Source organism: Pristis pectinata, chromosome 19, assembly GCF_009764475.1.
Source record: "Pristis pectinata isolate sPriPec2 chromosome 19, sPriPec2.1.pri, whole genome shotgun sequence".
Classification (NCBI taxonomy): Eukaryota; Metazoa; Chordata; class Chondrichthyes; order Rhinopristiformes; family Pristidae; genus Pristis; species Pristis pectinata.
The window spans coordinates 29,346,985-29,372,760 of NC_067423.1; the positions used below are offsets into that span (position 1 = coordinate 29,346,985).

Genomic DNA, 25,776 nt, shown 5'->3' on the forward strand with positions numbered 1-25,776 from the left:
CTGAGTGTGCTGGATTAATGGAGTTTGACTGGAATATACTACCCTCTGGTGGAGAGGAAGGAAATAGCAACCATCGTGCTCCAATCAGCAAAGCTGCACTGATATTGAATTCACCCCTTTTTGGTGTTCCAGCATGTTCTGCATAAAACATTAACACTCTATCAGAACCCCTACAAAATTTCATGAAAATAGTCAAAGGAATGTTAAATACACCACTATGCTGACTTATCTTAGTATCATGCAATAAAATGGGATCTGCATAGTTACCTTCTGGGGCAGGCTCAACTTGCTGCACACCGTTCTGACATGGGTTTCAGCCCTTAAAGGCACAGTGTGCTTGGCAGTGAGAGAGAGAGAGAGAGAGAGAAACTACATGGGTGTAGGGGAGAATTTCCAGAGTTAGTGAAAGATGCCTGAGAGAGATTAATGCCAGGAGGGTCACACTCTCTGTCAGGGGCAAAGGTATAGAGGGAGATCTTGGCAGTAATTCAGTTGTCTCCTCCAACTGTATGAATCTTCATTAAATCAAGTGCTGTGTAAATAAATTTCATGTCCTCACAGGTCATGTAAAGGTGAACTGAATATCACCGAAGACAGGAGCAGAGGCCAATTACTAACTGGATGAATAATATAGTGCAGGTGGTCCTGAGAAGGAACATATGAGGGACTATTATGTATCGATTGGGCACCCTTTGCTGATTATGAATGAACTATATTGGTGTTAAGTATTGGAGCATGGACAGGGTCACTCTATCTCGATAGGGACTGTGATTTAGCAGGGTTCTTATGAAAATTGTCTCCCTATTAGGAGTCAATGCTTCTATTCATTTTGCTTTGCTGGGGGGATAAGGCTCGTGGCGTTCCACTGGGACTAGCCCACCACCATAGTCTTCCTTGTCCTGAGTCTGCAGTTCTTCAGTCTCTGCTTCATATCCCTCGAGTCCAAACTTGAAGACTGATCTTCCTCTGGCACCAGTTGCTGCATTTGGATCACTAGGTTGTGCAGCATGCAATGCAGAACAACAAACTCTCTGCACTTGGTGGGCGTATAAGGCATTGCACCCCAGCACTGAAACTTCATTTGGCCTTTAAAAATCATGTTTTCCACAATGAGCCCGGTACTCTTGTGGCTCTTGTTGCAGTGGTGTTCAGCAGCTGTGGCAGGAGTGCGAATTGGTATCAGGAAGCAGGGAAGTAGAGGGTGGCCCTTGTCCCTCCCTTCAACTGGCTGTGGAAAATGTCCGGCAGTTGGTCTCCCCAAGGATGAAGGCATCAAGTATGCTTCCTGGAAACAAGGCAGTCACCATCAGGAGGATCTTCTGTTGATCCACAGCCACCTGAACAATCGATGGCCACCTGCACTTGTGCAATCTAGCAATATTGGCAAAACCTGAGATGCCACCTGGTTATTTTTGAAATCAAATCAGATGAACTCATCTCTGTGTGAATACAGTGCCTGAGTGACCTCTCCGCTGCAGTGGAGAGCATCTAATTGTGAGGTATTGCAGAGACTTGATACAGCCTGTTAGAAAGAGGTGAGGAAGTTTAGAGTCAAACTGACCTTGACCTCCAAGGAGAGAGCAGGCCAGACACAAGAACATGGCTTGCCTTCTTACAGTATTTCACATGGGAGGTCTTCTTGCAATATTTCACACATCTCTGTAATGACAGCTTTGAAAAATCTCAGGCTTCAAATACATTTTTCACCAGAGAGGTTCAAGTAGAACACAACGTCTCTGAAGACTCTGTGGGAATAGGCTCTTTGCTGATGACTCACCATGCATGACCAGTCATTGATGCATCAATGCTTCCCGTAATGAACCTAAATAATGGAAGATTATGCTTTTCTGTGAAAAAAGCTGATGATGGAGCCCAGACTAAGTAAAGCTCACTTCAGAAAAGAAGCCACAGAACTTACAGTCAAGGGATCAATGCCTAGAGCGAAGCATCTGCTTCTAGGTGGGCTGCCAACCCATTAAGCACGCAACAGAATCAATAGCCAATGAAACGTCACAAGCTGCTGCACTGGGAAGGATATTCAGAGGATGGTGTCACACCTGAAGGATGGTGCAAAGAGTGAATTTAAATAACTTGTGGTTACCATAATAGCATCTAAGTACATGGTAGGTGTGGACCAATTTTCGGCAAAGGAGTTTAAAAATCAGATAATCCGCTATCAGATGATTTCAAAATCCTGATGGTTCAGCACCTGGCTTGCTGGATTAGATTTCTTCTATTCTCTTTAAAAACCCAGGGGAACCCATTTCACCTCGTTGTAGCCCCAGTTCTCATACATGTTTTAACTCATGGGGGCCCCGATTCCTCTGCACCTTTTTAAACCCAGCGGATTAATGGCAAAATTTATTATAAACATTTAAAAATGTCCTTAAAAGTATGTTGGGATATTAATAGGAAAAATGCTTAATAATCCATAAAATCCGCTAATCCAGCACCACCAATGTGACAGATTATCAGGGATTACTGTACTCGTCAAACTGCAAAAATAGTCAAAGAACTAATGATGATTGTTGTGGTCGATTTTGAAACCAAAAAAGAGAAGCATTAAAAAAAAAGCTGGATACTATTCATCCTTAGGCACATCTGTCACTACAATGCCAATGAGATGAGAAATAGAGTTTCCAAGAAATTTTAAATTTAATGAAGCCACGAAACATGCTTCAGCCCAAAACATTCATTATCAATAATATCCAGTCATTTACAGCCTATTTCTGTCAATTTGCAGAAGACTGTGGTTTTCAAAAAAATACTAATACTTATGAACAGGTGGGATTTGTCATCAACAAAACATGTTACTGGCTCTGAAAATGTTGTAATGAAGATTAAAAACTGGAAATCCAGAAAAAGCATGAGTGATGTGTAAGCCAGAAGGCAGGGACTTGCTTCTGTTAAATTGTAGAATTATGCACACATATCAATTGTGCCAAGATGAATATGACAGCAAATGAAATCCGTTAGTGATGAGGCAAAGAAAAGCAAATAACATAATTCAACAAAATGCTAAATTATGCGCATGCCATTACAATTGTCTGCTTCTCTTCCACACCTATGAGGAAACCCAGAGAGAAGCAAGGCAGCCCCTTGAGACATTGAATCTCAGCACAGCATCAGCACAATATGAAAGGTACAATGGATTTTGCAGTCATAACTCTGTTATGTCACTGGTAGTAACTTTGGGATGCTCATTCTTTGCCTGGAAATCCCACAGCTGTTCTCAGCGATTCTGTGCACTGCCACAGTCTGCATTACCCTGCAACCTTCTCCAGTGTGACGATGGGGAGTCAGTGAAATATTTAATTTCACAGTGAAAATGTCAAATATTTATGAACTCTCATTGCAAAAATATGTTTTGATTTCTTAATGAACATGCAAGCCTGATGAGTAATTTGAAAACAAATTGTACTTCTAAACATTCTTAGAGTACCAATCTATTTGAATGGTACCATGGAAAGTGTTTTGCTTTTACAACCTCTATTGATACAATTTAAATTCTCATCATATTCAAGTTCTGTGAGGGCTTTCCCCTGCCTCTGTAACCTCCTCCAGTCCCACTGTCCTCAGTTCTTCATGTTCCTCCAAGTTTGATGAATACCTGATTTCCTTCATCCACCATCGGCAATCATGCGACCCAACGTTAAATAGCTTGGTTACACTCACTGCTAAGCTTACCCAAGAAGAATCATACTTCTTTGAAAGAGATACTGCAAAGGGACAGGATCAAGAAGCTTAGGGTGGGGATCAATGAGCCTGGCTAGGCAGGTCTGGGTCCAGGTTAGACTTAGAGTAATGGAGTAATACAGCACAGAAACAGGCCCTTTGGCCCAACTCATCCATGCTGACAAAAAATATCCATCTAAGTTAGTCCCATTTTTCCCCGTTTGGCCCATATCCCTCTAAACCTTTCCTATCCATGTAAATGTTGTTATTGTAGCTGCCTCTACCACTTCCTCTGGCAGCTGGTCCCATATGTGCATGAAGAATTACTTTGCAACTTCCCTGGGTTCCCAAAATGTCCGAGGATACACTTGGTCAGGCCCCGGGGATTTATCCACCTGAAGACCTTCAGCACCTCCACTTTTGGAATGTGGATATGTTTCCAGACATCACTATTCTCTCCTCTGAATTTCCTCGCTTCCATAACTTTCTCCACAGTAAATACAGACAAGAAGTATTCATTTAAGACCTGGTCCATCTCCTGTGCCTCAGGACACAGATGACCACATTGATCCTTAAAGAGACCTATTCTCTTCCTAGTTACCCTTTTACTCTTAATATACTGAGAGAATATCTTAGGATTCTCCTTTTTACCTTGTCTGCCAAAGCTAGCTCGTGTCTTTTCTTCCCTCTCTTGATTTCGCTACAGCACGTAAGCTAAACGGTGCCCTTGTATCTACGAAAAGGGAGAGCGGATTCAGAAATGTGCAGTTATTTTGTTTTCCTTGTAGCCCCGCCAGTCCAGTTTGGAGTGACAGTTCGCCCATCTACCCGGCCTGTTGGAACTTACCATTGACACAAGGGAGGTTGAGGCATCCTGTTGATTGTGCAACGGTTTATACGCCCACGGCGCTATCACTGGTTATGTGCAATATATTCTTCAAAGATGCGCAAAGGGAACTTCAAATTCAAACAAAATAATGATCTTCTTTGTTAGACAGGGGAATGGCATCGGCGCTAGAGGACCCCTCTCCCCTGACGGCTCGGGAGTTGGGAGCAGGGAGAAGTTTGAGCGCCTTTCTGCTGCCGGGAGAGGGACGAGTGCTCCGGGCGAGACTGGCAACGGCACAACATGTTGAGTGAACTGAAACAAAGGAGGAAAGCCGCGGCGGGCAACAAACAGGGCGACTCGGTCAGGGAACAGAATGTGAAAGGGAAGACGTCGGAGGAGCCGGGGAAGAAGGCGAAGCCGGAGCCCGAAACCCAGGCTGGGCCGGGCGGGGAAGGCAGCCGGAGGAAAGACTTGAGGAGCGCCCTGTGTCTGCTCTCGCTGTTCGCCAGCGCGGCGCTCGCAGGGTGAGTGGACGGACGGGCGCAAGTAGCACTCGCAGGGCGAGGACGGGCGCAAGTGGCGCTCGCAGGGCGAGTGGACGGACGGGCGCAAGTGGCGCTCGTTCGTTGTCTCCATTTGTATGAGTGTTTTCCCCCAAAAGCTTCGAGGGATCATTTGATCTAAAGGATGGAAGAACGGGAAAGTTTAGTTTTGCGCAAAATCAAACACTCGAGTGTTTTAATGGGTTGAGGGTTCTGTGGATTTATGTTGATCCAGAAGTATATTCAATTCCCCGTGCGTTTCTAAGGGAAAAGCAAAAATGGCTGCGATTGTTTTCCTATTTAATGGGCTTTGCGTGTGGATCCTGTTTCTGTCATTTTGCCGAGTGACGGAATGTCAGCCCACATCGGAGTTTTGTTTTGGCAACTCCCCTGACAATGAGGTTTTCCTGCCGCCGGGAACCGGCTGCTGGGACGGGGCGGGTTGTTGCGGGAGATCACGAACCACGCTCACCCCAGAAAACCTCGGAGCGGATTTGTGGACGTGGTCGCTTCGTTTCCCGTCCGTTTTATCAGGGAACAACGCGTGGAATGTGACCTGCGGGGCTCCCCGAACTCCGCTCTTGTTTCCAGTTGAACCGACAGACAAACTTTGGTTTCTCCGTCGGTTCGACACCATGGATTCGGGGTAGTTTCTTAAGCTGGACTTTTGAAAATGTCTCAGGACGTGCGTCTCAGGAGTTGGGGACCCGCAGTCATTTTCCAAACTTCTGCTACCTGAGCAGCCGTCCTTAATGCCTGTGTTTCTGTAATAGCGCGTTGGACGTGGCATTGGCCGCTTGCTGTTGCATTATCAACCCACCAGCAAAAATAGGAACTTTGCCGTCTGATGCCTGGATTCCAGTGACTGTTTAATGTTAAGGCAACGAGTGATTGAATAGACTGTTAATTGAGAGTATATGAAGTTTAATAAAACCTGAATTGCTGATAAACTCCTTTTGACAGCTTTTCCTTTGTCCAAGATGTACTGATATTGAAGTCCATTCGTAACCAACATATTGTTGCGGCAATCTTCTGGGGCGGCAGCTGGGTACAGTCGATGTCTCACAGCTTCTGAGACCAAGATTCAATCGTGACCCGGTGCCGTTTATGTGGAGTTTGCACGTACTCCCTCTGACTGCGTGATTTCCTCCCTTGTCACAAAGCAATGGGGGTTGGTGGGTGAATTGGCCATCTGGTATGTTGGTGAGAATCTGGGTGAGTTAATGGGAATTTGGGAGGATTTTGGAAAATAAAATGGGATTAGTGTGGACACAAGCGACCGCAGATGCTGGAATTTGGAGCAACAGACAATCTACTGGAGGACCTAAGTGGGTCAGAAAGATATTGTCAATGTTGTCGAAACCTGCATCAAGACTCTGTTACTGATGTTACTCAACCCGCTGAGTTCCTCCAGCAGATTGTCGGATGGGACTAGTGTAAATAGATGCTTGATGATCAGTGTCGAAGGAAGGGCCAGTCTTTGTGCTGTATGACTATGACCCTTGAGGTGCTTTCCATTACAAGCCAAAATATAACATTTTCAGTTCAGCAAGAGCAATAGGCAGTTTTCTTTTCTGCCATTGTGTCAGATCTTGATTCCATGTCCTTGCTATAACATGGCCACTCCATGCCTGAACTTCTCCAATCCAGATATGGAGGCTCAATCTTACTGGTCTGAAGCAACCTGGACTTGAGTCAGGCTCAAGCAGCAACAGGGTCTTCAGTGGTGAACCTGAGAAGCTCCATGCACAGAAGATCCCTGAACACCATGTCAGTCAGCAAAACCCTGCCCCCATCTTTCCTGGCTGTCTGAACTGTCAAGATTTTGAAATATTTCTGAATTGCTCTGACAATTAGAAACATTAAAGCTATTGAAAGTGAAGTAAAATCAGATGAAAGCACATAAAAATGACTGATGTTACGAACCAGCAACAAAAGAAACACTCCGAGTCATGTATAAGTGTTTAAAACTACTTTATTAATAACTACTTATGATAATAAGAAAAATAAAAGTAAAAATGTTAAATCTTAAACACTAACCCCAAAAACTAAACTCATTGTGTGTGTGTGGCAAATTCCCAAACTCCAAGTCCAGAAATGGTTCTTAAAGTTCAGTTCAGCAAGCCGTAAGGTGAAACGTGATCAAAAGCTTCTTCAACAAGCACCGTTGACTGAAGACAAAACGTAGATGTAGAGAGAAAATAGAGAGTAATTACGAAATCCAAACGTTCCACTTTGGAACCCAAACGACACCTCGGTGTTTACTCAGCAGTGACCACTCCACTGCATCTTCCTCACCCGAAAGGCACTCGAATCGTGGCCGTCCACACAAATACCTGTTTCCTTCTGCAGGTCAACAACAAAGTGAACTCCACTGCTTTGTTCTGAAGTATCTGCCACCCCGAAAAGCATCCGAGACGTAGCCGTCCACACGAATACCTGTTTCCCTCTACAGGTAAACGACAAAGTGGACTCCACCGGATTACTCCAAAAATCCATATGTGGATTGTAGTGACAGGCACAGTTATTGTTTCTCATCCATCAACAGAGACTAGCAAGCTGGTGTCTCTCTCTCTCTCTCTCTCTCTCTCTTCTTCAGACTGATTCCAACTGACTGCCTCAAAAACGTCATTATGTCCTTTATCTTCTGTTGTCGCAACCATGCCAACACACACACACACACACACACACACACACACACACACACACACACACACTACTGTTATGCTCTATCTTAAAGGGACATTCACCAATAGTAACCCAGTTTGTAACACTGAACAAAACTGAAATAATTTCAAGTAAGTAATTTATCTTTCCCTTGCCTTTCTTCCTTGTGACCCTACAATCCCCATTGAAATCATTGGGATCATGGATCCTGGCACATAATTCAAGGGTCTCCTCCCTCGCCACCATACTCACCAACGGCTCCCCAGTGGGTTGTGCTGGGGGATTGAACACTAATATGAGAAATAAGCCATGGAGTGCACTGAAATGTTTAGTTCCAGAGACTTCCTGTAAATTTGGAATTTCCACATTGGATTACGCATTGGGGAAGTCCTAATCTGACTGGCATTTAACTGGGTAAATGATCAGAACTGTTGGCATCAACCAGCAAAATCAGTGCAGATGTTTGTCCATTTAAAGTGCAAATATTCAACTGTTACAGAGAAATTTAAAACTTGGTGCTACATGTTTCCACTTCTTTCAAAATGGCACTGCTGTGAAACTGGTAGTTGAAACTTAGAATTTTTGAAGATGTGATGCTCTGCGTGCTTATGCTATATTATCTAGAAGTTACATATGCAGAATCATAAATGCCAAGTTTTTTTTTGCAGGGTTATATTTCAGCAGTCAGCAAACTTTGCTGATCTGGAGCAGAAGTACCAGCAACTCTACACAAAATCTCTAGCTGCCCAGGCCTTAGAAGACAAAGTTAGCAAAGTTTCAAAAAAGGTAAATGTAATAAAGGTACCTGCACAGTACAAACTTTCAAAAAAAGTGCATGGTTCAGTAAATATCATGGTAAAATTGTTTATAATTCAGATTAAATACAGTTGCCCATTTTTGGTGCAGAACTACAATGGACTGAGTTCTGGTAATCAAGAAATCATGATAACAGGTTCTGAAGAATTTTGAAATTGAATTCAATAAAGATAAATTTGTGAGCTAAAATCAGAAAATTACCACTAAAGTTTATAGTTTGTTTTCATTAGGGGAAGATAATCTCCATGACTTCGATTCAACAGTCTACACTTGATAATTGATGCTGTCTGTGCAATTATTAAAATATTGATGAAATCCTCTACTGTTGTTCAGGGGCACGTGGGGTTGGCCAGTGAATGTGGTCATACTAGTGTTGTCCAAGTTCACAGAAGTCATCAGGAAAATAATTTAAGAATCCAGTACTGAAACCTGCAAATTAAGACATTTAGGTTTTGCCAAAGGAAAAGTAAATTATGCTTTGCACACAGTTTGTTGTTCAGATGTCTTGCCACTATTGTAATTTTCTCAAGGGATAAGATAATATCTTCCTATATATTGCATGTTAAAGAATTATAAGGCAATTTTTTAAATAGATTTTCTAATGTTTTCTCACTTTATTTTTTTATAATGAACTTTATTGTGTAATTATTAGAATATTGAAAGAATAAGCTTACATTATAACACATCTGCATCCCAGAAATATTTTAAAATATTCAACCTATAAGAATTGATTTGAGTTTTTGTGGGTAACAAATCTGTCAACCATTTTGAATCCTTAATCATCATTCCTTGAGTAATTCTAATGGCATGAAATTCAATTTGCATGCAAGTTAATTTGAAGTGGCATATTTACTGCATATTAAATTTGATTAATCATATTTGTAAAACTATTGCATGGTTTAGTATTACACAGTGCATGGCATATAGCTTGCCCAAAGTCTAAAGAAGTTATCTTCAGTGTCAAAGCAAATGAAGTTATGATTTCTTAGTACATGAAAAGCTGAGAAAGTTTTGTACAAGAGAACACTCAGTTTTGTTAAGACTTTATTTCCATTGAGCTCTGTACAATGTACAGTCTTAATGTCTTCAACACCGATTTAACTTCATGAGTAACTCGAGATATGTTTCCTAAATCATCATGAAATAATTTTCCTGATCTCAAAGTAAGCAAAGGTATTTGAATATTATAATAGAGAGATTATATTATAATATAATTATAATAGAGAATCTAATATTAAAATTTACATTGTTAAGCACTAACTTTGCCCTTTAAACAAACAGTTTTTGAGTCCCTATGTAGCTTCTTGCACACTTTTTAAAACGTTTGAACCTCTGGTGCCTGCAGTCATTATCCATGATTTTCAATGGGCCTTTCATGATATCTTTGGTGGGAGAAATGGTGTCAATGACCAAATATGTCAGTTCTGCATGTTTTTTGACTCAATTATAATTAGGATTTCATGAAAACCCAGCAGAGGTTCGACTCACAAATTTCTCCTCTGCCTCATTGCCAAGGAGGTAATTACCACAACATTATCTGCCTTTGTGTAAGTCTGAGGTGAGCAGAGACTTCTGATGGGTAATTTTATCAGTTCATGTTACCTTAATAATTGGCAATTTATATCAGAAATCTCTGAAGGTTCTGTAACTTCAGAAATGTGCTGATACAGGCAAGTCTTTTCACCAGCCGTGTAGTTGTAAATGATCTGTCCAAACTTGCCTCAGCATTATTAATTTTGCATTTCTGTTTAAAATTGTGCTGTAATTGGTAAAGGTAAGCAAATTCCTTCCTTTGATGCAGGCACGTACAGGGAAGATTTTTTCTGCTCAGATAAATAAACCCAAGTGAAAAACCTGTTGGCAAGTTTGCTACCAATAATAAGAATCAGAGGAAATCTTTTACTATCTCAGTGATCTACTGACTTCTGTCAAGTTACCCACCAGTGGAATGAAATGCTTTGAAGTTATTGTGCAAAGCTGGCTTACGGGAATAATCTTTGATAATTGATACAGCAGCTAGTTTTAGCAATCCACACATCTCACCTTTCTTCATTAAAGATAAGGATATGTGAGAATTTTTTACAGTTTCTGTAATTCTCCAGATCTGTTGCTCGAGGCAGACAGGTAATAGGATTTCAACTGAAGTTACAGAAGTCAATAGGGGAACTTTTCAGGAAGTTCCCTGGAATATAGATCTGAAGAGCTGCACTCAACCCCATGAAGAAAAATCTTTACTGCTGTACTTGAGTCATTGCAATAAATTTACCTGTAATGTATTTTGCTTCGTCTTTCAGTTGAAATAAATTTGGTTATTAATAGTCATAATGTAAAGATAGTAACTGTTTGAGGAAAGGTTCAACTCTGTGGGTCACAATGCTTGCTTTGTTCTTTATAGTTTTATACAAATTTTTCTGTCTGCAGTTTTTCAACTGTAGTTTTGAAGTTTGCTGGATACTCCACAATATACTCAATATTTTATATTCTGATTTTAACCTGTAAATAACAAAAAAAAGCTGTTCAGTTTTGTTTACTTTCATTTCCATAAAACAAACATGCTGGTTATTCTTATGCAACAAGCCTGGATTTTCTTCCTATATTTTTGACCAGAAGGGAATAGCCTAAAGTCCTCTTTCCAGTAGCTCACATTAAAATCTGACCATGGAACCTTAAGAATTTAATTTAAAAATCAAGGCTAGTTTCAATAATCGTAAAATTCCAGAGTTTGTGGTCAGTAAACCCATTTAGTTCACTCATGTCGTTCAGGGATGGAAATTTGATATCTATTTGGTCTGGCCTACATGTAACACCAGACCAACCTGTGTTGTTGACTCTAAGCTGTTCTCTTTTCAGCTTGAGGGCAGTAATGGATGGACAATAAATTTTCGCCTCACCAGTGATCAAATAAATAAAATGTGCAATATTTGTTCATGCATAACTGTAAATGAATAGTTTTTTTTTCTAAATGATAGGTCAGAAACCTTCTGTAGACAACAGAACTCTATATAACTTTCCCCTGGATTACTTTTTATTGAACATTTACACTGATTTTGTGAGCATTGCCGTCTTTTATACAATAGATCACTGCTTTGAAAATTCTATAGTGACATCTCAAATGAGTAGGTAACAACTTGGAAATATGATCTGATTTCACTTTGGTAAGAGATTTGGAAAGTGGATATTCAAAGGGACCTGGGTATCCTTGTACACTGAAGACTAACATACAGATACAGCAGGCAATTAACAAGGCAAAATGGTATGGTGCTAGAGGATTTGATTATCAGAGTAAAGATGACTTACTATAATTATCTAGGGCCTTTAGTGAAACCACTCATGAAGAATTATGTAGAATTTTGGACTCTACCTTTTTTTTAAAAAAAGACTTGCTTTCGAGTGAAGAATCAGCAGGCTCCTGGGATGGCAGGTCTATCATATGAAGGGAGATTTAGAAGACGAGGCCTCTGTTCTGTTGAATGTACAAGAATGAGAAGTGACCTCCTCCTTAGAGGATTTGTCAGGAGGGTGTTGGCCCTGCTGAGGGGCTAAAACTTGGGGTCACAGTCTCAAAATAAGGGGGAGGCCATTTGGGGCTGAAATGAAGAGAAATTTCTCCAGTTAAAGGTGGTGAATCTTTAGAAGCTTCAGTTATTGATAGCCTTCAAAACAGATTGATAGATTTCCAGATTGAAAGGAATCAAGGGTTATAGGGATAGGGCAGGAAAATGGTCATGATCTTGTTGAACAGCAGGGCAGGTTCAAGGGGCTGCAAGGCCTACTCCCGCTACTGACGGTCTTCCCTTTTAAATACATTTTCAACACATTACTAAAATGTGCTCATTCTGATTTGGTATGCACAATTATTGATCGTGTATCCCTAATGGAATTATTTTAAATAAATTGAAGCCTTTTGTGAGTAAATATTCTAAGACATAGAAGCTTGTGCTTTTACCTTTTATATCCTACTGGGGAATTAGTTCAGTGATACGTGCAATAAGTCATATGCTATCTTTATTTAATTTTTTATATTGCTCTGATGGTGTAGGGTATACTAAAGCTTGAAGCTGCTACAAAAAGCTTAAGAACTGTTCCCTTACCTACTTGCACGTGACTGAGTTGCTCTTGGCCAGCATTTGCCCCCATCCTGTTTTCCTCCCAGAATCTACCTGAGGGTTGCTGCTGGAGAGGCAGCTCACCCATGATAGACCTCAGAAGACTGGTAAATTCCAACAGGGTGACTATAGTTCACCTGAAGTATGGAGATAAGACAACCCTGCACCTCCAACTTCTGATGCACTCTTAAAATTCTGTGCTAAGAAGTGAGCCTCAATGAATTCCTTAAGATGAGGTCATGCATTCCACTTCTTAAAAAATATTTTTTAAAAATAGTGCCATGGAGATTGGTTATAAGTGCGCTTACTAATTATTTGAGTATGATGCTGGCCAAACTTTTATGGATAATTAAGTAGATTTGCACTTGTTTTGTGTTATGGATGCAGCTGGAATTATCAGAAGAAGTCCTGCAGAAAGCCCTGTCATCTAGTTCGGTCATGACCTTCTTTGAACAGGAGATGTCAGAGCTGCGTAGCAGTATGAATAGCTTACAAAATAAAGAACAGACAATAGCAAGAAAAATGCAGAAAGTCAACGAAAACTTCCAAAATATTTCAGATACATGGAAACGAAGCTTAAGTGAAATAAACAGTGAGATTGCAAACTTGAAGTCAGAGTCAAAGACAATGCACAATAAAATTAAATTGGAAATTAATACAGTTGAACAAGGCATGAAGGAACTCAGTGTAAAGGTGGAAGAATTAGAAGTTAGTACTTTGGGAAATACAAGAGCAATCAAACGGCAAGAGGAAGAAGATTTAGGTGGCCTTGAAAAACAAGCAAACTGGAATACAAAGAGTATCGAGGGACTAGCTGAACAACAAAGCAATCTGATGTCAAAGGATATAGAGTTAGTGGAAAAACTGACTGAGTTCGAACCAAAGTTTAAGGAATGCCAAGAAGCACTTCCAATCATTGATGATGGTGTCCACTCTGTCCTCAAGGTGTCCAGAGACCTACTAACCACAGAAAAGAAAATGGATGACATGACAGTTCAGCTGTTTAATTTGGAAGACAATATGCTAAAAGTCATAACTGAGATACTAGATATAAAAAAAGAACTGGAAGTATTGCAGTCTGACTCTGCCCTTTAAAACTGAATAATGTTGTGAAAGTTACTGTAATGGAATATAAGTGATGTGAGAAAGAAGAGAATTGGGAAGAAGCCTTGCACAGTTAAAGTTAATGTTGCACTTTGAGTGGGGAAAGCAAAATTCCATTAATGCAAACTTAATCAACTTTGCCAGTGCTGGTAAATGGACTTCATCTGCTGGCAACTGAAAGGACAAGACACTTTCATCTTGAGCAAGATGAACAACATTATATTTCATGTTTGGTTTTAGTACCAAGAAGATTGCACCCAGCTTTTGCATATAATCAACACGCGACAGTATTGGTGTTTACTATCTTTGAACCACTGATTAAAGATCATGTGGTCATTAAGATTTTGTCTTGTTTTGGCATATTGAGTGAGAAAATCTTCAGATGAAGGTCATGGACATGAATAATTGACTCTGTTTCACTCTCCACAGATGCTGCCTAACCTTCTGAGTATTTCCAGAAAAGTTTGTTTTTATTTGAGAAAGAATGTGACAGGGATGCTGTGTGTAATTATGGATGGATGGCTGCAGTGATTCAGAACTGATATGATTAATACATCTATGTGCTGCACTTCAGGCCAAGTAGATCAAAGTGGTTGCAATTAATTTCTAGAGTTCAAGGGTTAGATGTTTGGGCACAAGTGATATTTCACAGGTAATTTAAAAAAAATTGTTTTCACACACAAAATGAAAAGAATAAATTATGATTCTGCATCAGTGATAATATTTCAATGATAATATCTATTGTTCCAGTTGAAAGTTATGTGCCTTTTTAACTAGTAACTCATTTGAAATTGCAGCCCTTCCCACAGCACATTCCCTCAGAAGATTGAGCAGCGTCTGTGGTGGGAAAGAAATTATTGACATTTCAGGTCAAGACCCTGCATCAGGTCTGAGGGTGGAGAGGGAAGGTGGACAGTGTAAAGAGGAGAGGGGGAGGTGTGAGACAGGGGCTAGTAGGTGAAAGGTGGACCAAGAAGGGGTGAAAGATGATGGGCAGATAAAGCCTGATGGGGGAGGGAAGAGGTGGAGTTGGGAGACAGAGGCAGGTGAGTGACAGATGGAAGCAGACAAGGAGAAAAAGGGGGGGGGGGGAGGAAGACAGATAAAACCAGCTGGGGGAAGGGGAGCCTGTAGGTGGAGAGTGTTTGGAAGGTGATGAGCGGGGTCACAAGTGCTACAAGTGCAGGAATCTGATCAGTAAACTTTAAATCTCCATCCTGCTCTTATTCTGACTTGTTACCAGCCTCCTATCCTCTTCCAACAAAGTTCAATGTAAAGTCAAGGAATAGTCCTCTTCTTCCAACCATGTGCTTTTCAGCATTCTGGAGCTCAATATTGATTCCAACAATTTCAGATAATTAGCAATTCAGGAATCATTGTTTTAGAATTACGGCAATTGCCGCACTTTTCTCCGGTAACTTCAGATAATTATTCTGCATTTTCACCTCTTCCAGATTACTTTTTGTTCCCTTATACCATGTTCTTTTATCTTCCACTATCACTTCTTTTATCATTCAATCCTTTCTGCCTTATCAGACCTACTCTTTTTGCTCTCTGCTCCCCTCCCACTTCCTCTGCGTCTTGAAACTTTGTCCATCAGTTCTCAGTTCTAATAAAAGATCATTGATTTGAAGTGTTAGTACTTTTCTTTCCCTGCAGATGCTTGAATTGTTGATTAATTCCAGCATTTTCTGGTTTTATTTAAGATTTCCAGCATCAATAGTATTTTGTTTCTGAATATTTGGAACTGCAAACATGCCTTCAGTGAAATTGAAAAGCAGAGATCTATCAGGGATGAGATTGAACTTAATAGATTTTTCATCTAAATTTGATTGAAAATTTCCAATTTTGGTAAAACAGAATAAAACCTCAAATTTCATACAATCCCTCACAGATTAACTTCACTTTCAGGTGGAAGGTGTTAAACAGGTTTTATTAGAATAATGATATTTGGAATAATATTTACCCTGTAATTGAATAAGAAAGAAAATTGCAGATTCTGGATATCTGAAATATAAATACTTTAAACACAAGGGGTTTAGTCATTGACCTGAGATGGTAAGCCTTCCACCTCTTTCGCTTCGTACTGCCTAACTTGCTGACTGTACCCTGCTATTTCTGTTTATATTGAATAAAATGAACTTAGCTCTTGGGTAAGTGGCTATGATTTTTGCACTGAAAAATATTAAATTTCTTTCCAGATTTGAAAAGGATCATGGATCAATAATTTTGTGTCCCTCACATTTATCTAGCTTTGAATTAAAAATGAATAATTTGTTTTTATTGTCCTTTTAAAGGAAGGGAACAATTTAGTAATCTTAATGTCAGATCTCATAAACATTGGAAATGAACCAAAAATACAAAGCATGTAATACCTGCATTTAATCATTATTTTGCACTCTGGTTTTGTTATTTCTATCCAATCTTTCTTTCTCAAAAGTTTTTATGTACTAATTTCCTTGCATGCTCAATATTATAAAAGAACAATTAGTTCAACAATGAAACACAATGCTCTTTTTAATTGAATACATGTTGGAGAAAACACATAGAAAACTTTCTTTATTGTCTGGGGACATTACAGATTCAGAATAGAGTTACCTGCTGTGTTTCTGCCCTCCATTGCTATTATACTGGCATCACAATAGTACCGTGACATTCTTAATGCCTCTGTGCGACGTCTTCTAAATAACCACAAAGTCAAGTCATTGCCGTGAGCTAATTCCACCCAGTGAATTTTTGTTTTAAAAAATGCTGATCTGGGAAAATAGGCAGTATGAACACTTTATTATTGTACAGCTTTTGTAACAATTATTTATAATGGTACAAATTACTTGGTTTATTTAGCAATAAAACTTGAATCCAAGTCAGTGAAAATCGAAAAACTGCAGAGACTGGAATTCTGATGAAGGGTGTTTGACCTGAAATATTAATTCTGTTTCTCTTTCCACAGATGTGGCCTGACCTGCTGAGTACTTCCAGCTCATGTTAGTTGTCAAAATACAGGTCCATTCATATTGTGCTCTTGAGGAATATTTATATGCCTATTAATTTTGGCTCATGCTGCTATAATTATTTACTCAGAATGGACAACGTAGTCTATAGATAATATTGTCTGTTTTAGAGAGTATCATCCTCAATGACATGCTTTTAAACATTCTTTGATGACATCTTTTGCCACTGCACTGTATGACCCTTCAAAAGCATTGTCTGTAACTATGTTATAAATTTGATATTAAAGAATCTGGTCTATAGTGCCTCTATCCAAAAGGCATTGTAGAATAGCAAATGTCCTTAATCTTTTTAGTTTCTAAGAAAACTGGTATATTTATTATAATAAAATTGCACATGCGAGCTTGCTAAATGAAATCCAAGATAAAGTGTAATTGTTTATGTTTGCAAACTGTTAAGCACAACCTGTTTTCGTCATTGGGACTCTAGAAATAATATTCAGTCTTTATTTTAGCATTTTTAACTGGTTGGTCACCTTCACATAGGACTATCGATACAATCAGCATGGTGGTTCAATTGATCAGGAACTGAACCAGAGCAAAGCCTGGTTCCAGAATGCAGGACAGGTGAAAAATATGTCCTGGCAGATGTGCAATGGATTTCAGTGCTTGTAAGTTAAATGTAAAGCTGCAGATCCTGACCCTAAATTTCCACTGTGGCTTGACAATAGGATTATTATTAGTTCATTATAGGACTTGCTCCATAATATTGCACAAGCTTTTCAAAATCCTACAGAATTATTACTACAGAGTATTAGTTGTAAGCAGTTCCTAATTAAACTACAAACTGGAGGCTAATAACTTGAGCATCAACAATCAAAAGAGTTACAATGGAGAGCCAGTTTGGAGTAAATAACTCTAGCATGAATTGCAGTCCTCGACTAAGAAAGAGACTGAAATTGCTTCTAGATTTGCTAAACCCTTTGTCTATATTGAGAAACAAAATATTATAGAAAACATGATAGTTTAAAAATATGACTGGAAAGTTATAGTTGAGTCAGTGGATATTTCTGGATAACTTCAGAATCGATCGTGTGCATTGATATGTTAATGCACAACACGGGTATAAGAATGAATAATTTTCTATTAAAATGCATTTACTGAATTTAAACAGAAGATATATTGGATTTGATGCCTATTTGCCATTCAGGCAGTCCTTTAGCTAAATATCAGTCAATGTACACATGAGTGCGTGACAAATAAAATCTTGGTATTTCTGTATTTATGATATCACAAGGTACATTCTTTGGAGCTCCAAGAATAAATTATATTTTCATTTGAAAATCTTACCTTATAAGCTAAATAAGTCAGAGGCAATTGTCCAATTCAGTACTGATGTTGAGTTGTCTAGCCAACCACATATTTTTTCATCTAAGTACGGTCGGAAAATTACATGTAGTGCCTTTGTAAGCATTCTGAGGAAAGCAGTATTAATTTGATTGTGAAAAGAAACCTACAAATACATTTAAAAAAAAAGACTTGCCTTGAGATGGAGATGCATGAGAGAATGCAGATGCTAGAATTTGGAGCAAAAAACAAACAGCTGGAAACCCAACATTAGGACTGAGAGTGTAGAGGGGAGACAGCCAGTATAAAGAGGTGAGAGGAAGGGGTGAGGCAGGGACTGGCAGGCAATTAGTGGAACAATGTGAGAAGGGAAATGATGGACAGATGGAACCAGTTCGGGGTGGGGGGGGAGTCAGGAGACAGTAGTTGATGGGTGAAAAGTGGAGAAATTAAATGATTCTGAATGAACTACGATGGAAACCTAATCTCTGTTGTATGCAGCATTCAGTTTTCCACTGCAATATCCCACAGACATTAGTGTGATAATGGCCAATTTTAGCTGAGGGATTATTATTGACCAGAGCTCACAAAGAAAAGCTCCTCCTTGAAATAATGCCATGATATTTTTCTTTCACTGGAGAAAGCTGGCAGGGGTTTGGTTTCATGACTCATCCCAAGCGTGTTATCTCAAACAAAGTGACACTCTCTCGTCACAATGGAGGGCCAGCGTGGCTTCCAACGTTCATCTGATTCAGAGGTGAGATCCACATCTGATAATGAAATAACATGAAATAGAATCTAATGTAGAAAATCTTTCAATTTTATTGTTTTTTTGTTTGCCCTACTAAGGAAAATGATCTGGAATTTGAATTGGTGTATGTGAGTTCTATGTTATTCCTTGATTTGGGATTTAATTTGTGCTTGGAAAGTGCTGTGAAATATATAGTTCTGTAATTTAAAAACCATGTGTAATCTGTCATATCCTCTGGTGGGAGTGACAGTAATGTTAATGTTGTAAATTCATGTAAATTTACTTTTCACAGCAGAGTAATTGATCATTTCTGTTGACTAAAAGGACAAAAAGATAAATTATCATCTGCTGATGCAGCTTCCTGACAGTCCCTTATGTTCATGATAACTGTTTTTATGACATTATTACAAGCAACATTGTACATGAGGTGCTGGGGATTTTAGACCCACTTTCTCATTTAATGACGAGATTATAGTTCCATTAGTGACTAAAGTGATTCAGATTTGAAAGCAGTAGGTTCTCATTTTCAGTTCCTACACAGTGCTAGGACTCAAATATTAACAGCTATGTTGTTAATTATGGAGCAATAGTTGGCTTCAGCTAGATCTCTTGCTGCACTGTCCCAATCACCTTTGACAGTGAAAATAATCAACAAATACCACAGATACAGCAAACTAAAACAGTGATCCAAATGTACATAAACGATGTGTAATATTGAATAAAATGTAAATGAGTATTATCATGGAGTATTAGAAGATATCAGGTTTGGAACGTAATTTTTTTGAGTTCAATCTGCTCTCTAATAGGTCTCCAGGAATGAAAACGATTTCTTAAAGTAACAAAAAATCATTTTGAGCTCCAGTGTAGCAAGTTTGAAAGTCTTCCGCTTGGCAGCAGATTTTCAGGCTGGAGAGTTTGCATAAATTTGTGGAACTGGTAGTCTCTCCCATTTCTGAGGAAGGATCTTTGAGAAAATTATCTTACTTTCCACAGATGCTGCCTGACCCACCGAATTTTACCAACATTTACTGTTTTTATTTGTGACATCCTTTCAGTTGAACAGCTTTCAGAGTCTGGCATGTTTTTGTCTGTTTTATGTTCAAGTGTCTGGAGTGGGGCTTGAACTTACAGTCAAAAGGAAGAAGGTGAATGGTGAGCCATATTATAAGCACATTAATTATGTACTGATTTGTGTGGCAATCCCTGTTTCTGAAATAAAAAACTAGAAATAAGCTAAAGCACCATGTGCAACAAACCAAAAGACCTGTTGCTTACATGTAACATAACCAGCAAAACAAAAGGACCATGATTCTGATATTGGATTAATATGAACATGTGGTTGTTAATCTCCTGCAATGTAAAATAACATTGGAGTATGAAAGCTACTTCTGAATTTTCTTGTGTACTTGCACTTGAGTAATGATTTTGCTTTTTCTCCACTTTATATGGTCTTGTTTAAATGCTGTCCAGTTTTAATTACTTTTTAATTTTTAATGTAGGGTTTTACTTGATAGGTTAACTTGTTAGTTTTTATACAGTTGCTGTCAACATGCATTTATATTTTGCACACAAATTATTGTTTCAAGATTACTTTTGAGATGTATGTTTGTTTTTTTCTCCATTCATTCACAGGGGTTGATCATCAGCCAACATTTATTACCCAACCCTACAGAGCTCCATATATCTTGTTGGGCCACTTCAAATGCAGTTAAATGCCAAGTATATTAGTATAGGACTGGAGCCACATATAGCTTGGACTGGATAAAATAGGTGATTTTCAGCTCTAGGGGTCATCCGTGAACTTGTTGGGTTTTGTAACAATTTAACAGCTTTTGTAATTAATTTATCTGATACCAGCATTTTAGCTAAATTGAATTCAAGTTCTCTAGTGTCCATGGTGAAATCTGAACCTGTAATTTTTAGGCTGTTAGTCCTTATCTCCCCTGGCTGGTTAGATAACATTTATTGTTAATTAGTTCCATTTGTACAATGCTAAATATTTTGTATTGATGCAGTAGCAGGAAATTAAGTGACAGTAATTGCAATGAAAACATTAAAGGTAAACTCTTATGGCTTAACTCCCTTTAAGGCAACTTTCGTTGTTGGGATCCTGATGTTTGAGAAATCAAAGATTACCCCTCCATTTGATAGCTAAGTAGAGGAGAGCTATAAGGGCTTTGTATATATTGAATTATCATCTATTTGTTTCATACTTCTCTCAGACATGTTAATAATAAAGTTATTATTTCATGCGTATCTACTTGATTGAAATGTGGCACAATATTTTGGCACAATATGTATATCGCTTTTTGAAAAATAACAGTTTGTTTTCTGCTATTCGGTGTTTTTGGTTCTGTATTCACATTTATTGAATAGTTCATGGTAAATTCTTCTAAATCTGGGAGAACTATTAAACATGAGCAGGCACATAAAATCTCTGTTTTGCAGAGTATGTGTGTATATGAGGAATGCAAAGTAGCTCCCTCCTGAATCACATTGTTGGTATGTCTAGAATTGATGCCCTTTTTATTGGTATTGGTTTATTATTGTCACTTGTACTGAGGTACAGTGAAAAACTTGTCTTGCAAACCGATCGTACAGGTCAATTCATTACACAGTGCAGTTACATTGAGTTAGTACAGAGTGCATTGAGGTAGTACAGGTAAAAACAATAACAGTACAGAGTGAAGTGTCACAGCTACAGAGAAAGTGCAGTGCAATAAGGTGCAAGGTCACAACAAGGTAGATCGTGAGGTCATAGTCCATCTCATTGTATAAGGGAACTGTTCAATAGTCTAATCACAGTGGGGTAGAAGCTGTCCTTAAGTCTGGTGGTACGTGCCTTCAGGCTCCTGTATCTTCTACCCGATGGAAGAGGAGAGAAGAGAGAATGTCCTGGGTGGGTGGGGTCTTCGATTATGCTGGCTGCTTTACCAAGACAACGAGAGGTAAAGACAGAGTCCAAGGAGGGAAGGCTGGTGATTTTCCTTCTTTGGGCTTTGCTCACCCCAAGTAATGCAAGGACTGCTATTGAGTCTGTTAACATACAATTTATTTTATAGTACACTGCTTTTGCAAGTTGAAATGTTCTCTCTTTAAGCCCAGAGAGGCCAGCAGTGTGGTGCAACGGGTAGTACTGCTCTCTCACAGCTCCATCGACCATCCTCGTCTCCAGTGCTGCCTGTGTGACGTTTACACATCCCTCCTGTGACTGTGGTTTCCTGCTGGTACTCCAGTTTCCTCCCACATTCCAAAGATATGTTGGTTGGTAGATTAATTGGCCATTGTAAATTACCTCCAGTGTAGGTGGGTTGCATCAGTGGAGAGTTGATAGGTCCATGACAGAGACTAGGTTATGGAAAAATAAGTGAGGGAATGGGATTAATGGGATTGCTATGACAGCCATCATGGAATCGATGGGCTGCAAGGCATCCCATGTTCTAAGGAAATAAGAGAAGCAAATACACCAGTCTAGAAATCCTAGACTGCTTGGCTAATGACCTGCAGTTTCACAAAGAGATATGTTTCTCCCAATTTAAGGTGAAAATTCTGGTATTGTGTAATGAAAAATGCTGTCAAAAGCTATGTTGATTTTCCCAGTTTCCAGTGGAACATTGCAGGGGTGTATTGGATTTTTCCATGTCTAAATAATGATAGAATTGTTTATGCAGTTGTCAAAATGAAACAAAAACAGGGTGGTCTTCCCCCTCCTTTCCAAGCTCTCTAAATTATAATTTTTTAGCTTAAAGGATGAAGAATAATTAAACATGATTCAACATATTTTGTTATCTAATTATTTGCTACCTGTGTACTATTTACAGTATATAAGTTGAATATGTGGCAGCTTCTATCATTGTTTTATTGTCTATTCTATCTATATTGTGTATTTCTTAGGGTATATTCTATCTATTGTCTTAGACAGAGCTGGGTATGTAATCCTTTTACCTCTTTCCGAACTGCTAGACTTTGCTGTCTCAGCTCAATCCCTGTACATTTTAGTATTGTTCAACATCCACTCGCACATCATTTCTGTTTGTGCTCTTCATGTTGGTAATCCTTTCTCTCGCTTTCTCACTTTTTGCCTTCAAAATCCACGGTCCACGATGGCAGTAGTTATGCTCCATCCTCATTCACACACACACACACACACACACACACACACACACACACACACACACACACACACACACACACACACACACACACACACACACACACACACACACACACACACACACACACACTTTATTCCTGCCTTAGCCATTCATCCTCATTACCAACTGCCAACAGGTACATGGTTGTGGAGACCACACAAGTAACTTGGAATCACAGAGAAGCTGAAGTGTTGAAATAAAATAATTAGCCATCCCAGTTATAACCTAAATTTTAAAAAAGCCAAGAAAACACATCTGCTTGAGTGGAAAAAATTATTTCATGTTAAGTTTGTTGACATTCTGTAACCTAGGATATTATGACCTAAAACAGGCTTTCATTGTGACTTAAAATTACCTTAAATACAGATAAGAATACAGAATGGTTTGTTTAGAATTTTGTGGAAAGCTAATTTTGTGTACTGCATTGTATATTTTACATACATTTGAACAAATGTTTGTTTTAAATCCTGTTTACTGTTCAAAAATATGCTTGAATTGGTATTTCTATAGTTAATATGGCTGACCCCACAAAGGTAACTAGATTAAAATGTATTTTATCTAATTATTTGCTAACCAGTTACATAAGTTGTATCAATCAATCAGTTAGCCCTTTCACTTTAGACAGAGCTGAGTATGCAATCTAGTACAACAGAGGTGCTGGATTATCAACAATGTCCTTGAGATGAGATGCCATCCACCAGGTGAAGTTAAAGACCGATTATTTGAGGAAGAGCAAGGTGTTCCCTGAATACGTTCATGCATTAACTCAGCAATAAACCAATTAATTGTTCATCTCATTTCATTACTGTATATGGGAACTGTGGGGCAAGAACAGATGCTGGCATTGACAAGATAATAATTAGTACAATGTATTTGGACACACAAGAATGTTTCTGAGAGAGATGATGCCATATAATTGTTAGTGTTTATATAAGAAAAGAAAGATACTTGAAGTTGGTGAATTTTTAGTTTAATTTTCACCACTGAAACAGCTTGCTTCTCTATCTATAGTGTGAAAGTGCACAAGAAATTGTGGACAAACTTAAAGACCATTCACTGCTAAATCAAGTTGAAAATCTGCAGATGGAAATTACGAAAATGAAGATTTGGTCAGCCACCATCACTGAGAAGAGAAATGAGTTGGATGAAAAATTAGCTTCTCTTTCTGATACCATTGAAAGGATAGAAAAAAGTACAGTTCAAATATCAAATGATGTCACCACAAAACTTTCAGGTGTCAGAACTGATATTCGGCGGATATCTGGTCTGGATTCAGATATTAGTTTACTGAAAGATTCTTTGCATGAATTGGAAAGCAAAGTGACAAGTGTGGAGAAGACAGCCATCCACAATATAGGGGACTTAATTGCAACCAGCGTTGAAAGAGTCACACAACTGAAGAATTTGGTGTCTGGAAATACAGACAAAATCGGGTTTCTGCAGAAGAAGTTGACTGAATTAAAGGCTGAAGATGATAAACTTTCTGACAGGCTTTTTAGTTTGGAAAATAGTCGAGCTAAACTTCTTAAAGCAATCATGTTTGCCAATGATCTGAAACCTAAAGTTTTCAATTTAAAAAAGGATTTCTCTCTCCTAGAGCCACAAGTGACTGATCTCATTGGAAGGATTGGTCAAATTTCTTCCGACTTGCAGAAAAGAAATGAAGACATTGCCAACTTGAGAAAAGAAATAGCTAACTGCACTGTAAATTTAAATGAAAATCAGAGAGCAAAAGATCGACGAAGTCAGGTTACTGCTATGGGTCAATGATTGTATATTTTTTACACCAGGAGGCAAAGCTACAGAATTACTTGAACTTGCCAGTAATTTGTATTCTTGTCAAAGCTTTTTGTTATTCTTTTATTACTGAAAAAATGTTATGCTGATATCTGGCAATGACTTGGTTCATTTTCTACTATGTTAACGTACAGTGATGAAAATCTCAAAGCAATTAGTGTGTGACATTCCTTCAGAAAGCTACAAACATTTAGTATTCATGTGGATACATTTTTCTGAATAAATTATGTTTCTTTAAAATATATTGTTTTACATTATACAATCATTTCATTTGTCTTAGATTATTATCGTGTTGTGATTACTTAAACATTTTAGCAGGTATGTTTTGACATTTGTTTTGGAAGTTACACATCTGCAATGACATAATAAACCATGGCCCTAAAACTAAACTATGAGGTGCTAGCACAAAAAATTCTCAATATTCCTGAATTTCTCTTTCTGCTATTCTAGCGGAAGTGTTAAGTTGTTTCATGCTTGTTAACATCACCACTAAAACTGCAGTGAGAAAATATGGACAGATGAGTTTGATGCCTCTGTGCTTGGTACTTCATAGAATAGTTTCTGCACCCAGAGTTGCTGATGATTGAGCCTTAACTTTTTACAGTAGTTGGATTTTTACCGTCCTTCATCATTTAATTCAATAGGATGTATGCAAGCATGGTTGTTCATACAGTCTTCAACTTGCTGTGGTGGCAAAATGCCCAAAATTATTTTATTTCTTCAGCATGATATGGCTAAGTGCAGGATCTCAGCAGGAGAAGAACTGTAAATATAAAAAACAGACGCATGCCCTATTGCACACTCCTGGTTAATATTGATCTGTACTGCCTTGTGTTCTTTGACAAATGGTGGCACGGGGATTGCCCTTACAATGGTTTAAAAAGATAAATACAATAATGTCATCTAGTATATACTTGTTTATGTGTAGCACCTAAAATTGCTATATTCAATCTAACGTTTAAGTACTTAATCCTGAAAAAGTATCTTTTTAATGCATGTGATTTAATGTAATTAAAAAAAAATAACTACCTAATATTGTA

General features: G+C 38.6%; 1 protein-coding gene across 2 annotated transcripts; it reads left to right on the top strand.

Moving 5' to 3' along the window:
• Positions 1–4,539: 4,539 nt before the first annotated feature.
• LOC127580596 (inhibitor of nuclear factor kappa-B kinase-interacting protein-like) lies at positions 4,540–25,747 on the top strand. 2 transcript variants are annotated; one of them, XM_052034187.1, is made up of 3 exons: positions 4,540–5,028; positions 8,382–8,499; positions 23,951–25,747. In XM_052034187.1, exons 1-3 carry the CDS (start codon positions 4,805–4,807, stop codon positions 24,707–24,709), a joined length of 1,101 nt encoding a protein of 366 aa, XP_051890147.1. In that variant the 5' UTR covers positions 4,540–4,804; the 3' UTR covers positions 24,710–25,747. The 2 variants fall into 2 exon arrangements, with proteins under 2 accessions (XP_051890147.1, XP_051890148.1); XM_052034188.1 differs by lacking the exon at positions 23,951–25,747 and adding an exon at positions 13,023–14,808.
• Positions 25,748–25,776: the final 29 nt, after the last annotated feature.